Below are 16,034 nucleotides of genomic sequence, written 5' to 3' on the forward strand. Positions count from 1 at the left end.
AACAAAAGTGGTAGTGTAGACAAACCCTTAGTCAATCTGAAATCTAACCTAGAAGTGGGCACTAGAAGTATCCGGAAATAATTTGAAGAATATTGTGTCTTTCCTATGGAGATATATTCATCCACCCACTCACAAAAGGAGGCAATTTGTATCTAATCCCTTGGCAGATTCAGGGTCTACACAGGGACAGTAAGGAGAGCTAATCCAAATTAACTAAAGATGTGGATTTAAAGCAAATTAGATAAGCCACATTAAACCCCTTTGTGGACAGTCTCATTCAGAATTAAAGAGGCCTTCATTTGGTTTAAATGAAGCTAAACAGGTTTCATGTGGTTTAACTCAGTGGTTCTCAACCAGGGTTAGGCATACCACTGGGGGTATGCAGAGGTCTTCCAGGAAGTACATCAACTCTCTAGATATTTGCCAAGTTTTACAACAGGCTATATAAAAAACACTAGTGAAGGCAGTACAAACTAAAATTTCATATAGGCAATTACTTGTTTATACTGCTCTATATTCTATACATTGAAATAAGTACTGTACAATATTTATATTCCAATTGATTTATTTTATAATGATACGGTAAAAATGAGAAAGTCAGCAATTCTTCAGTAACAGTGTGCTATGACATTTTTGTATTTTTATGTCTTGATTTTGTAACCCAGTAGTTTTTAAGTGAGGTGAAACTTAGGGGTATACAAGACAAATCAGACTCCTGAAAGGGGTACAATAGTCTGGAAAGGTTGAGAGCCACTGGTTTAACTAAATCTGATTTAAAGGCACACCTTTAGTTAATTTGATTAATTTTCCTGAATGTTCCTCTACAGTCAAGGCCTTTGACTGTTGGGTTTTTAGGAAAAGACATCATAAAGAAAGTCCAAAATAGCTTTAAGCCCCACACCACAGAGCATAACAAAAGTTTCCTTACTTTTTGGACTATCTGGACTTCTTGTTGCAGCTCTTCCTTTTCCTTTTGGGGTTTTTAATCCTTCAGCAAGATACTGGTGACCACTTTCTCCTAGCTCCAGCCTTCGCTTTGCCTGTTAAAAAGCAAATTTTGTATTGATGAAGTGTCATAAAAATACATTGCACTTTACAGAATATTGGGGAAGTGTGGGGGACGGACAGACAGAAGAGAACTTTACACAGCAACCTATCTATCTCGGTTCTTATTCCACACTCATCACTGTGGTATGAATGTCTACTGGCACCTTAAAATTATTTTAATATTTTACTTAAAGGTCACAATGATGGCTACATTTGAATAATCAAGTAGATCTTTTAATTTTAAAAGAAAACTGAGTTAGGGACATATTTCTAGGACAGTATCGAGCGAAATTTGACTTTCTTGTACTATATGTCAAAGATCTAAAAACATTTCTACCTACCATTGTATTAAGAGTTCTAGTTATAGCACACAGTGTAACATTAAGGGTGAGCTCTCGAATACACACAATGACTTACTTGTACAGCTACATTTTTAGTGAAACATTTTTTTAGGATTCTGTGTATCTTCAGAAGACAGCGCCAAGTTATATTTGTGTAAATTAGATTTTATGTGCACCATCTGACTTGGTAGCTGTGAGAAGTTCATAAATAACAATTATAAACTTCCAGCAATGCTACAATGAACACGGCACCAAGAAGTAAAATGTCCAAGCATGGGAGAAAGAAGGAAATCTGGCCATCTTGGAAGCGTCTGGCCATCATCTTGGATTATTTTTGGCTTAATCAAGAAGAGAACCATTCAGTTTAGCCTACCAAATGAACTAGAATATATAAAAATTTATTCTGAAACCCAGGCTGGAGAAAATGGACCAGCGACAGCATCAGAAAAAGGCTGTTTGAAGACTGTCTACCCAATGTGTTCACTTATGAAGAAGTAAAGCTGTGTACAGCCTTGCAAGAAATGAGAGATGGCGGAAACTCTTACAAGACTCATCTGCTGAATTAGATAGCAATATAGAGATAGACAAACAACATAAAACATCATCATCAGTGTGAATCCTGTTCCTAGGTACCTGAACTATTAATTTTGGAAGCAATTCCATGTCATGCCATTAGCCACTGAAATTGGACCTGGGGATAGTTGATTCATTATCCTAACAATAAAAGGAGCATTAACTTGAATACACACAAATGGGAAGGTAAAACCCGTTTCTAACAAAATTTGCCTGCATATCTGTTTCCAAAAAGTGGGGCTAATGCAACTAGATTTTATGATTCAGAGAACTTTATTTTATTTATTTAAAACAGACAGACAAATAATCTAACACCAAAGAACTAGTCAGATCTGCTCTGGGCCAAAGCAGGACAACACATCGGTCCGGTATGGAGCTGTAAACAGTGAAATATTTCTTCTGTTTTTTTTAATGTGTACATTTTATTACTGTACTGGTTTGTCTCAGAGAGCTCTAAATATATTCAATTTGTATTTACTTTTTGATAACTGACATCTTTGCGTTGGACTCCCTTTGTGAACCTAAGGCTCATTAACATTAGAGTCAAGGCACAGAGGTTCATCTTACCCCACAACACAGATCCACAATTCACAAGCTGCTCTGAGTTATATTTATCTTTGAGTTAAGAGGGTAGGGGACTAATTCACAGATCACATAACTGCAAGTGAGCTATCCTGCATTTCCTCACAAGCACAGACAAAATTATGCTGCTGCAGCCAGACATCCTGAAACAACAGCTCTCTAAAAAGTCTTAGCCCGGTCTACACTGGCGGGGGAGAGTGTCGATCTAAGTTACGCAACTTCAGCTACGTGAATAACATAGCTGAAGTTGACGTACTTAGATCGACTTACCATGGTGTCTCCACCATGGTGAGTTGACTGCTGCCGCTGCCCCAAAAACTCTGCCTGCGCCTTTCGCGGTGCTGGAGTACAGGATGCGAAGGAAGAGCGCTCGGGGGTCGATTTATCACGTCTAAACTAGACATGATAAATCGATCCCCGCTGGATCGATCGCTGCCCACCGTTCCAGCAGGTAGTGAAGACATACCCTTAGTTACCTCTCTTCATCTCAATAGGGCATTAACTCTGCAATGCAAGCCTGGCCATTTAAAGTGTCGTTGTTAACAGAAACATCTCGCTAATAGACTTTAGCCTGTGTGACTGGATTGATTTGACAAAGATATTACACAGAAATGAGATAAAACTCACTTGTTTTTTAAAATTTTTGTTTCTTCATCCAAGGACTCTGGGATGGAGGGAAGCAGGCAGGGAGAGAAAGGGAGACACTTCAGGATACAGGAAAACCAGGCCACAGGGATTGTGTTAAGAGAAGAATGAAAGATCTCAGGAATATGTGGTGGGGAGAATTTTTTTTTTTTTTTTAAAAGACAACACTTTATGAAATAACGTAATTATATTATTGAATAGTTTTAAACATCAACACATGTTTTATGTGGAATGAATTTGCTAACTAATCCTCCTCTCTCTCCTTCCCCATCCCCACAGATTTCGCAAATATTTTTGGAAAAACAATTGAGAGATTTGTAGTGGTCATAGCCAACGGGAGGGTTACATAAGCATATCTAAGAAGATATAGCAAATAGGAGCTTTCTTTAAGGACTTGCCTGTTAACACCCTACAACCTTCTCCTATGAACTTTATATGACTAAGTACCAACCATGATTATTCAAACAGCATCTTTTAGCTGCTTCCGGTAGTACTGCATGTTTGTGTTTTTCAGGAGGTGTTTGAAACAGCAGAATGGTCTTGTCAGTTTCATTAAGACTGACTGTATAGGACTGTATGTATACAAAGGCAGAGCAGAACTATGGATCTCTAGCAATTAGCACAGATACGACTTCAGAGAGTTATTTTGGAGAACACAAAAGATTTGTATAGGATATGGAATAAGACATTTAAGAACATTTTCTGGATATTCAGAAGAGTAAAACAGCTTGGTAAATAGGTATCTTAAGAAGCCGTTTCAGCAAATCCTCTTTAGACTGTTTTAATTGGGAGCCAGACATATTACACTTCAGATGGGAAGTTATTTTTGCATATCCCATATTTGATAAAGATCCAAAAGTGGTAGAAATAGTGTGTTCTCTCAGTTCCCTCTATTGTAGTAAGTCTGTAGGCCAAGGGTTTCATTGCTCATTTCATTTGACTACTGATTTTGGATGCCTTCAATTTTGTGTCCCCAACTTGAGACACCCTAAAGGAGTCTAATTTTCAGAGGATAGGTATTCAGGATTTTCTGAAATCAAGCGCCCTTTGGACGAATCTCAAGATTGACATTCAACAATTGAGGCAGATTAATTCAGAAGTTGCTTTTGAAAATCAGATTCTTCATATATTTTTCCAGATCAGAAACCTTGAGACAATTTTAATAATTAGTCTGACACTCCTCTCAGCTGCTCCATATAAAAAGAAATCATTTTTCTTAAGCATTTAGGGACTCCCTTCTGTTTATTTTTCTAAAAAAAATTTAAACCTATTGTGACCAAAAGCACCATTATATTCACACCCTATGCATTATTATAATAATCTTTGTGCAAAATACGGTTTGTAAAGTATGAAAAAGCTAACACACGGATCATCAATATTCTTGTGTTGTGTGTGTACAAAATGCGTATTAAGTTATGAACATGAGCTGAAATTATGACTACAATGTGTTTACCAGACAAGTCTGGGGAGCAGTTAAACTGATTTCTCAACAACAAAGGACAAGCTGGTGCCTCTAGTCAGGTGTTAAAGTTAATTGGCAATCACTAGTCAAGTGGCCAATCTTTGGCAAAAAAGAGGGGCAGAAACAGATAGATCTGCATTTTAGCAAACAACAACATGGAACCTCTTTCACCGAGAGACTCCATGCCTCCTTCTTCACAGCTGGAATTAACTTTATCAAGGAGTAACCCACCAGAAAATGCATTTAAAAGGGTGACTGGACTACAAAAGTGAGGGCCAAAAACACCGCAGTCTCTCTCTGTTTCACCTAAGACAACAAAGAAACCAGCCCTTTGACTTTGGGTGGAGATCCTGACCTGAGAATTTGGTCGTCCATGTTGCTGGGAACCTTTGGTAAGGATCGGACTTTGAACCAAGTCTAGTTTGTTAAGTTTTAGCTACAAAGTGTTTTATCCCTATTTTTCTTGTAACCATTTCTGACTTTCATACCTTATACTTGTACTCACTTAAAACCTCCTTTTTGTAATTAAATAAACTTAACTGTTTGTGTGTCTCATCTGGTTAACAGGCAAATCCTGCCATCCTTTCATGGGCATTCAAGGTCCACAGAGCACTGGAACCTCTATGGTTCCACTACAAGAAGGGACAGGCCAAGAAGAGAATGTGTACAAAACACTGGCCCCACTGTACACTATTGGACATGCTGTGGGGCAGTGCTCCCTCAAGCTGTATTGAAGGGAGTTCTGGTAAAGAAGTTACATTACTTCACAAACTACAAAGACCAGCAATACATAGCTCGCCAGAGCTACCCTTCACTTCAGCTTTAGTGGGGCAGAGGACACACTGTTTCCGCCGTCCTCCATACAAAACTTGTATACTTGGGTTTTGTGCAAGGGACGAGAATTGTGTCCTTTGTTTTAGAAGTGAAGGAGATAATATTTGACTAATTAGAAAAAGGCAGTTTTCCTTCAAGATCATACTAAGCACATACTCTTGCACTGTTTTTCATATAGCTTTTCCCATTTCTTTCTTACTAATTCAGTGTAGGCCAATTTTTAACTCGGAAGTTTTCCTATTGACAGAGTGTAAAAAAGCAGCCACAATTTTATCAGGTCTCAGTCAACACACCCACAGATAACAATAAAATGTCTACCCTGGTCAGCTTCTTTGAGCAGTATTATTGAAGAGAACTCTCCCAAGAGACATGCATGCAGAGAAACCAGTATAGGATAGACCTGCTAAAAACACGGAGGGAACAGATTTTTATTTTTTAAGTCAGGCCTCTCTTTTTGAAGCAGCAGTTTACAGCCACAGTTAGAGCCAGGTAGATTCTAATTACCTTATTAATCGATCTGCAAATAAACTAAAGACTGCTTGTTTGGAAAAAGGAATCAGCCTCTGAAAGTTGGTCAGTAAGTCTTCAGCTTTGATAGATGCTTACATAAGGTATATAGAGTGCTACTTAAGTTGTACAGGAGCCCAAAGAAACACCCTAGGAATCCTAGTGAAAGCAAGGAAGACTTGATGTAACTGCATATATTAAATCAAGGGAAATTAATTGAAGTGGTGGAGAATAGAGTTAAAGACAGACATTTGGATCCCTGATGTCCTTGTTAAGGCATGGTTCAAACACACAGGAGAGAAATTCAACAGATATTCATTCTACAGTACTTGCATCTCTACACTGGGGTCTATTCCCAGCTCTACCACAGATTTCCATTTGTGACACTGCACAAGTTACTTAATATTTATGCTTGTTCCCCAATCTGTAAAATGAAGATAACACAGGCATGCGGACATCCCTAAATCATTCATGCTTGCTTTGCAGGTACTTTGAGACAGTCAAATGGAAAGCACCAAGAGGTACTGCTATATTAGATATTCTTAAAATACTTTATTTTATTATTAAAATACATGAAGAAATGTTAAAGAACTGATGAAAGATGCTAGGTAAAGAAACTCCAGATGTTACTATCATCATAGTGGTCTTTTAAGGTTGGGAACAGACACGAAGAGCTGCTAGACTAAGGTTGTATCCTTTTTTTTCCAAAAACAAGTAAAATGATCCCTCCCGCCCCCTGCCCCGCCATGGCTCATGGTAGTACTGAGATTTATCACACTGTGGGGTTCCTGAATGATCAGTGGAGCCCTTCCAAAACATCATCAGATCCGATCAGAAAGAAATAGGACATTAGGAGCTGAGATTACATGGAGTTCTATCATAAAAAGATCCACCAGAATGAATTACAGGGATTTAGTTATAGTTATATTACTGCATTAATATACGTGAAAGGGCCTGTGCTGCCTCTGGCAGAGCAAGGGGAATTACCCCCCCCTTTTTTTTTTAAAAACAAAGCAAACAAAGTAGCAGCATCCACTGGGGACAGAAATCAAGTACAGTAATACATCTAAAGTAAAAAACAAGGAGCACTCTGAGCTGAAAGATACATTTCTAGTGCCATGCTGCAGATTATAGCCAGGCCCACAAATACCATCTATTATTAAAATTGCCTTACACTTCCATTATTAGCCCCCCTTTTCAGTTATTTATAACTTTGCCAAATTTTAGCCATTTGCTCTGAAATTTTACATATGGGATTTCTGCCTAAGGCTGGATTGTTTTGGAAAATTTCAGCCAAAACAATTTAGCCTTTACCAAGAATTAGGCTAAGGGAAAATATGTTTTGCCCATGTTAAATAAAAAAATTAAAAAAAAAAGAGAGAGAGAGAGAGAGACGCTCTAATACCCCCATGCTTTCAAGCAGGGACATGAAATTTGGCAGGGGCGCGGCCTTTCTGTCAGGGATGTGCCTATTGCCATCCCTCTGAAAATCCACCCAAATTTGGCCAAATTATAAACCTCTGAAAAACTGCAGTTCACATACGTTAAGTACAGACTTCAGATTTTAGCAGCTACATTCCCTCACTGAGCATGCTCCATCCCCTCACAGCTCCTGCATATACCTGTATTGCACACATACCATCCCCACAGAGCAACTGAGCACACTCCAGCCTAGGGCTACAAGGGCTCAGAAGTATTTTCCCTGTAACTGCTGCTCCAGGCTGGACATCAGAACAGAAAGCAGGGAGCTTGTCTTTCCTTTGCTTTCAGTGACTACTGGCACTCAGGCAGCATGGACAAGAAAATATAGAATCATGGAGACATAGGGCTGGAAGGGACCTTGAGAGGTCATCTACAACAGCCCCTTGCACTGAGGCAGAACCAAGTATATCCAGACCATCCGTGACAGGTGTTTGTCCAACCTGTTCTTAAACACCTCCAAAGATGGGGATTCCACAACTTCCCCTGAAAGCCTGTTCCAGTGCTTAACTATCCTTATACTTAGAACATTTTCCAAATGGCTAACCTTAATCCCTCTTGCTGCAAATTATTTCTTGTTCAACCTCCAGTGGACATGGAGAACAACTGATCACCATCCTCTTTATCAGGGCCCTACCCCCTGCATCTTTTCTCAAGACTACATATGACAAGTGTTTTGACCTTTCCTCATAGACCAGGTTTTCTGAACCTTTTTTCACTTTTGTTGCTCTCCTCTGGATTCTCTCCAATTTGTCCAAATCTGTCTTCCAAGTGTGGTGGTCAGAACTGGAACCATATTCCAGCAGAGGCCTTGCCAGTGCTGAGTAGAGTGGGGCAATTACTTCCTGTGTCTTACATATGACAGTCTTGTTAATTCAACCCAGAATGTTATTCGCCTTTTTAGCAACTGCATCACATTACTGACTCATTTTGTGAACCATTATAACCCCCACATCCTTTTCAGTAGTAGAACTGTCTAGCCAGTTATTCCCCATTTTGTAGTTGTGCACTTCCTACATGTAACACTTTAGACTTGTCTTTACTGAATTTCATCTTGTTGATTTCAGTCCAATTCTCCAATTTGCCAAGGTCATTTTTAAATCTAATCCTGTCCTCCAAAGTGGAGCAACCCCTCCCAGTTTGGTGTCATGTGCAAATTTTATAAGCATACTGTCCCTTCCATTACCCAAGTCCTTAATGAAAATATTGAATAGTAGTGAACTCAGGACAGACTCCTGCAAAACCCCACTAGATACATCCCACGAGTTTGACAGCAAATTAGTAGTCTAATGCGATCGGAAAAGGGACAAAAGCCAGATTAAGGAGAGGGAAAGGAGTAGACTAGGAGTGTGGTGAGACAGATGCAGGGAGAGATACTGGAACTTGCTGGGCAAGAAGGCTGGGAGCTGGGAGTGTAGGCTGGGAATAGGACTTGGCAAGGGAAATGGGGAGTGGAACAGAAGCTAGTTGGTTGATGGGAAGAGAAATAGAAGACAGTGATTCAACAAGAGCTATCGGGCAGTGGCAGATTTAACAGTCACCAGGGTCAGCAAATGCTGACTTGGGTTCCTTCTGGTTTCCACGCACAGCCCTGCCATCTTCTCCCAGTGGCTGAAGAACAAAAAGATGGGCCCTTGGGTAGGTTTTATTTATGGGCTCCCCTGAGCGCCCCACATTCAAATAAACTCACTCCTCCCAGCCAAGCTCCAGGCCGTGGCTTTTGCTCTCTTTGGCCCAGGCCCCGCACGATTGCTGCTGTCACTAGAGCCATCACCACTGTTCCCGCCGAAGTCAGAACTGCTGTTGCGGGAGGCAGAGCAGCGAACCATCTCTGCTGCTGCCACCGAAGCTAGAGTCAGAGTTGTCAGGAAGAGTAGGGCACCGACTCATAGAATAGATCATAGAATATCAGGGTTGGAAGGGACCTCAGAAGGTCATCTAGTCCAACCCCCTGCTCAAAGCAGGGGCAATCCCCAATTTTTGCCCCAGATCTCAAATGGCCCCCTCAAGGATTGAACTCACAACCCTGGGTTTAGCATGCCAATGCTCAAACCACTGAGCTATACGTCCCCCTTCTCCCCTCCCACTGCCCAGGCATATTCCTGCTGCCCGCATTGGAATATACCTGGGCAGTGGGAGGGGAGAAGTGGCCTCTGACCTAAATGGAAGCTCTGCCAATGGCTGTCTCACTCATCAGAATTCATGGCAGAACCACTGTTTTGGAGACCCCCACTTCCGGGAAAATTCAAATGTGAACGGGGGGACCAGTGCACTGCAGCAGGCTGCAAACAATGGTGGCAGCAGCCATTGTGTGTCTGAGCAGCTCCGAGCCTGCAGGGGCCCTCCAAAGTTCATGGGCCCCTCAACTGCAGCTCCAGCTATTCCCCTGCTACTGCCATCTCCTCCCCCACTTGATTCTAGGGCCCCACCTCACTGAATCCCTGTCATCTGTTACCCCCAAACAACTGGTTTCTATTCCATTCCCCATTTCCCTTACCAAGTCCTATTCCCAGCTTACCCCTCTCCGCTCCCAGCCTCCTTGAAAGCCAGTAACTGAGTCAGTCACCATGGCAAGGGGTCCCCTCGCTGCCTCAGGGTTGATACAATTGCATAGGCTGCATGTGTCTAACACCACCCCTGGCCAACAGCCCCCATTTCTGTAGGAGTTTCAGGGGACCCACACCCACCTGTCCTGCAGTGCCTTTGCAAAATTGCACAGCATTTGAGCCCAGTGTCTGGTAGCTATGGAAGTTTCCTACCCCATCCTGCAGGGGTCATAGCCACTGGGCATGTTCCAGCACTGCTGGGGCTGCTATTGGGAAACGTAGTTTGTTTCCATAGCCTCCTCTTGCTCTGGAACACCGAGATAGGTATCTGCCTGCTCTTCTCCCCAGCCCACCCCACTCTAGTTCTGCCTAGCTCTACTAGATTCTGCACAGGAAAAAAAAAACCATCCTTTTTACGATTACCCTCACAGCTGAAGGATAAAATTCAGCAGCACAAAAATACACTTTATTTAGTCCTACACTTCCAACTTAGTTATTCTCATACTGGAAGGTATTTGAAAACGAAAACCATAAACACAAATGCAAGTCTGGTTTTAGAAAAGGAAAAGGAAAAGACTGTTATTAACAAACTATTCCAAAGATTCTAAGCAGCAGAAGCTATCACCCTGTAAACTTCCTGATCAAATCCTGAAGTCTAGCATAAAGTCAAGAATTGCACCTGGGTTCAGCAAACAGTGACAGACTCGCACTTAAGTCAGGAAGATGATTTGTGCATACCACTAAAGTTGTGTCTGCAGTAGTAGCTGATGGTATTTCAAGAGAAAGCCAGAGATGCCAAAGATGAGCTTAAAACGAAAAAAACTCAAGGACACTAGAGATGAATTTGAAAGGAGCAAAACCAAAGGCCCTCTAGATGAGCAGGTCAACAATGAAGCAGGTCAAAGCAGTCTTCCTGCTGAAGTACGTTTGAAGTTCCCATCTGATTAGTCGCTTTTCAAGATTCAGTTTTATGAGAGGGATTCCAGGAGGCATCTACTCTATTTGGTTTCCTCCATCCTAGCCAACTTAAAAATATAGCTTTACGAGAGCCAAAGGAGAAAGTCCTTAAACTCATTGGAAAATAAAAAATTTTCTTTCGACTTGGTTCACGAGATTGTGTCTTTTAAGATGTATTGTTTTGCAAAGGACATAGAGGTGCGGCAGTTTGCCACTTGGAGTCCAGAGCTACTTGAATTTCTTAGTGTCAAGTTCTTTTGAGGATGTTTTATTAGAAATGGAAGGTTGTGTCAACTCTTTCTCTATCATACCAATTGAGGTGGCTAGTGCTGAATTGCAATGAACTCATTAAGACATGTCAAAAACTACATGCCTTCAACACTATCACAGTCACAGCTGAATGACCTTGCTCACCTTGCAACTGAGAAAGACAAGACAGAAAAGTTGGAGCTAGACAGCATCATAAAACAAATAAGAGGACAGAGGAAAATAAAATGGGGGGCAGAGATGCAGCGGCAGAAAAGACAGGGAACAGAGGGCTTAGAATAGAGCTTTCAGGCTAGAATAGAGCCTGTACAAAGGCAGGACCACCACTGCCACAGACAGCAAAATTGATTTAACAGACAAAAGCAGAAGTGACATATGTAAGTGGCCCAGGGTGTTTAGGAGTTCACTGGGAGGTGGGAGAGAGAAAGGAGCCTTCACCAGAAGAAGTTAAGGTGATCCATTAGCTATACAGTTCAACCAATATGAGCAAAGCTCAATGGAAAACTGTTAAAGATATTGCAGGGCTAGTGGAGAGACAAGAGAAGACTACCAAGTTACTGCCTTTGACCTTTGAGTGGTGGCTCCATATTTTGTATTGGCCTCTGTTCCGTAGGTATGAGATAAATTTGAAATCTCACACTCCAAGCTCTTGGAAGGAAGAGGTCATTTTTATTTCAATTCCCCTACAGAAAGAGTTTCTCTCAATGGTCCATGTACAATCACAAGTTTAGGTACAGTCACAGGTACAACAAATAAATGGTACCATGCTATCCTTAATTTCAATTCTGATAATGTAAGAAAGAAGGATCATGAGAAAAGTAGAAAGTAAAATGTAATTGGCTGGGACACTTCTCAATCGTTTTCACACGAAACTCCATAAACTAAATTGTTTGTCCTGAAATATATCTATTTAGAGTCTATGCAGGAATTGCATAGGGAGAAAGGAATATTTACCAAACATTTGCTAGGTACAGTTATTTTAAGGAAGGAGCTGCAAACGGCACTTCAGTTAGGAAAAAGATCACATATTGATAATGAAGGTTTGCAGGTAGTCCAGCCATGAAAATGAGTATGAGTCAGCGTTATTTCTGGTAACTACAGAAAATGAGTGCCTTCAAAATTAAATGCCTTGTAAGACAGGGCAGATCTCTAGCCAGGCTAAAATCATTACACATTAGTCAAACTACCTGATTTGCCTGACAGTTTTAATGACAAACACTAGGCATTTAAAGATAAATATTTTGAGAGAGATCCAGCTTACAAAATTGTCAAGACCTTTTGATGCATTCAGTAATATGCACTCAGTAATAAGAGAAAACAAAACTGAGTGTTTCAAAGTAAAACTGTGGTCACAGACATGACTCCATAAAAATGGCTCTTCCAACAACTCCTTTGTGTACTGACCAAGCCGTTTGCTTATTTCTCACAACAATCAGTTACTTTTGACGCTGCAGAGTCACCACAGCTGTGGCGGATTGAACTGAATTCTTTTGTAGCTTGTATATAAGGAACTGTTAATTCAGGCCAAAGTTTTCAAACATGTGTGCCTAAATTAGACTCCTAATTCCATATACAGGCACCACAGGTAATTTACCAAATTAAGATACACTGGTATACATTCCACACTGAGCAGCTGCAGCCCATCTTCAGTTGCCCTCATATAGCTAAAAATCCATGCAGTTACACTGATAAAATGGCCTGATTTTCATAATTTTAACACCTGTAATTATCTTAGAAATCAGTAGTAACTAAGGTTGTACAATACCTCTGATAATGAGGCCACTTAGGCTATGTCTACACTACCACAGTAAGTCGACCTACGCTACGTGACTCCAGCTACGTGAATGACGTAGCTGGAGTCCATGTACCTTAGGTCGAGTTACTGCGGAGTCTACACCACGGAGGATCGACGGGAGAAAATCTCCCGTCTACTTATCTTACTCTTCTCTTCGGGGGTAGAGTACAGGGGTCGACTAGAGAGCAATCTGCAGTTGATTTGGCAGGTCTTTACTAGACCCACTAAATCGATCACTGGTGGATCAATCTCAGAGCATCGATCCTAGCTGTAGTGTAGACCTGCCCGTAGGTGCCTAAATATGGAATTAGGCATCTAATTCTGGCACACAGGTTTGAAAATTTTATCCTAAATTTCAGCTAAAGAATCTTCATGGCAACGAGACATATGCCAGAAGAACCCAACAATGGCATTCGGTTCCCAAGTTGAATTTACAGAGGTGGCTATCCGAAAAAACTTTATACTTTCAAGATGAGTAAGTCTGGTATGATTATCTCCAGAACCATAGAACCTCACAATTCCATTTCATAGTCGCTAAAGTAGTGAATAAGTTAGCTTCAGATAGGACCACCTGTCAAACAGTTGTTACAATACAATACAGATTGGTCATATCTAGGAAGTTACAGTAATCATCTCCGTTGTAGATTGACAATATGCATCTCAACCTGATGTGGTAGTGTATACTTTTCACATCATAAGACAGCCTAAAAAGGAATTTTAGTTTTTTTAATATGGATGAATAGTATGCAAACTAAAATGGAAATATAGTAGTGAAGAATGTTAAAAAGATTACATTTACTTTAGACCTATAATTGGTGATTTTCTTGGATAGTTCTGTAATCTGAGGCTACTAATGTGCCCTGGATTTCCAGCATAATGCACTGCCTAGATTGCAGTACTGTCAGCTGGTATGTGCACCTAGAACTATCCTTTGTTTCTACTGGGGTAACTACTTTCCTGTATGGGACACTGCTGCTCGCAGGAAAGGATGGGAGCTCCAGAAACCCCACCCCCATACCAGCTTCTCTCACTTCCAATTCTCCTGCCTCATGAGTAAGGCTGCGAGTTTGTCATGGAAGTCACGGATTTCATGACTTTCCATGACTTCTGCAGCGGTCACTGCCCCCCAGCCCCACCTCCCACCCCCATCCCAGCAGCAGCAGGAGTTTAGGTGGGTGGCTCAGGGCTGGGGCACAGGAGGGGGTGAGAGCTCTGGATGGTGCTTATCTCAGGGGGGCTCCCCGGGAGCGGCGACATCCCTCGGCTGCTAGGGGGAGGCGTGGCCAGGGGGTTCTGTGCGCTGCCGCAGTTCCCGGCCAATGGGAGCTGTGGAGCTGGCACTCAGGGAGAAGGCAGTGCGCAGAGCTGCGTGACCATGCCTCCGCCTAGGAGCTGAGGGATGTCGCCACTTCCGGGGAGGCATGGAACTGGGTAGGGAGTCTGCCAGCCCCACTAACACTCCCCACCCCCGCAAGCACCAGCACGGCTCCCTCTTCTTTTAGCTGTCTCTCTCCCTTAGTTTAACACCCATGATCATGCCAACTACTAGAGCTCAAACATTTAGGTAGCCAGAAAACTCATTGGAAGTCAACCACTTTTTGGCTTATGGGTCTTCCTGATGCCCAGGGGAGCAAGCTCTGCCCCAACATGCTAGATTATATTAAGCCTTCAGTGTAGACACAACCTATGCTGATGGAAGAGTTTCTCTCATCAGGATAGGTAATCAATGTCCCCAAGAGGTGGCAGCTAACCTGATGGAAGAGTTCTTCCATTGACCTAGAGCTGTCTACACTGGGAGTTAGATCAGCTTAACTACATCGCTCAGGGTTGTGGATTTTTCATACCCCTGACAGAGGTAGATAAACTGACCTAATTTTCTAGTGTACACCAGGCCTTAGTAACTACTAAAATGTATATTGTACCTTCTTGTATTGCAGGTGTGTAATAAACAATTAAAATATTATTAGCACTAGAATAAGAGGGACAATGTAGCTTATCAGTCTGTGGTTATGCAATAAATAAACCAAAGTACTAGTAATGCTTCAGGCCCACATATAGGACTTACCCTATGCTGCACGGGAAATGAATCATCTGAAGTCTGTTTTCTACTGCATTTTTTTCCCCACAGAATGGGTTACAATTAATTCTTACAGGAAGCCCTGGTACTCCACTGTACTAAGTGTAAAGACTTCAGTTAGCACTCTGTGTTGAAATTGGTTTTCAGGAAGCTGCACACAGTTCTCAACTATCTAACAGCCCAAGGTGAGAAGCAGGTGTCATCCTGGATAATCACGAAAATGGTTCAATGCTACAATTGCTATATTAGCCTAGTTCTATTGCCAATCTTGCTGACAATGAAATCATGTTTGACACCATTAAGGTGGGAGCCTTAGAGACAGAGCTTTCAGAAAGTTGATCAACACAGAATAGCAAGGCTGATAAAGAAGGGGAGACGCCACCAACCAGCACCTTGCTGAGAAACCTTGGGTTACTGGTGGGAGAGGAAAAAGCAGCACTACTCATTCTCTTTCCACTCCCCATGAACCATTGTTGAGGGCGGGGCAACAAGAATGCAGGGAGACAATTTCGGAAGGAGGAGGGAAACTGTGTGGTCAGCTGTTCCCTGAAGGCTGTATCAGTATCCCAGGATTCCCTCGTGCAAAGCCAAGACCATTGGCCAGTATGAGTCTGTCTACACTGCATTGTAAACCCAGATCTGTGGGACCCGGGCTTGTGGACTCAGTTTTCCCAAGCCTATAGTTAAGCATCTACACTGCATTGTAAACATGGGCTTACAATTGCTGGACCCAGGTCTCACAACCGTGCTAACAAGTGGAAACAGAACTATGCAGACCTTCTGACTGGGGTCTACATCTTGAGCTGCATCTGCACCAGGGGTGCTGGAACAATTTTTATAGTGGGGGTTCTGAGAGCCATTGAACCAAACTATAAACCCTATATATAATGGAAACCACTTCAAGCCAAGCAGTGGAGCAGCA

At 41.8% G+C, this 16,034-nt stretch overlaps 1 protein-coding gene across 1 annotated transcript in view; it reads right to left on the reverse strand.

Annotated features, from left to right (window-relative positions):
• The window catches only part of E2F3 (E2F transcription factor 3), a 53,921-nt gene that overhangs the window by 12,361 nt on the left and 25,526 nt on the right, over positions 1–16,034 (reverse strand). Inside the window, exon 2 of the mRNA XM_077809100.1 lies at positions 929–1,040. Coding sequence (XP_077665226.1) covers positions 929–1,040 — 112 coding nt within the window. The remainder of the gene's footprint in view (positions 1–928; positions 1,041–16,034) is intronic.

The sequence above is a fragment of the Eretmochelys imbricata genome, chromosome 2 (assembly GCF_965152235.1).
Source record: "Eretmochelys imbricata isolate rEreImb1 chromosome 2, rEreImb1.hap1, whole genome shotgun sequence".
Classification (NCBI taxonomy): Eukaryota; Metazoa; Chordata; order Testudines; family Cheloniidae; genus Eretmochelys; species Eretmochelys imbricata.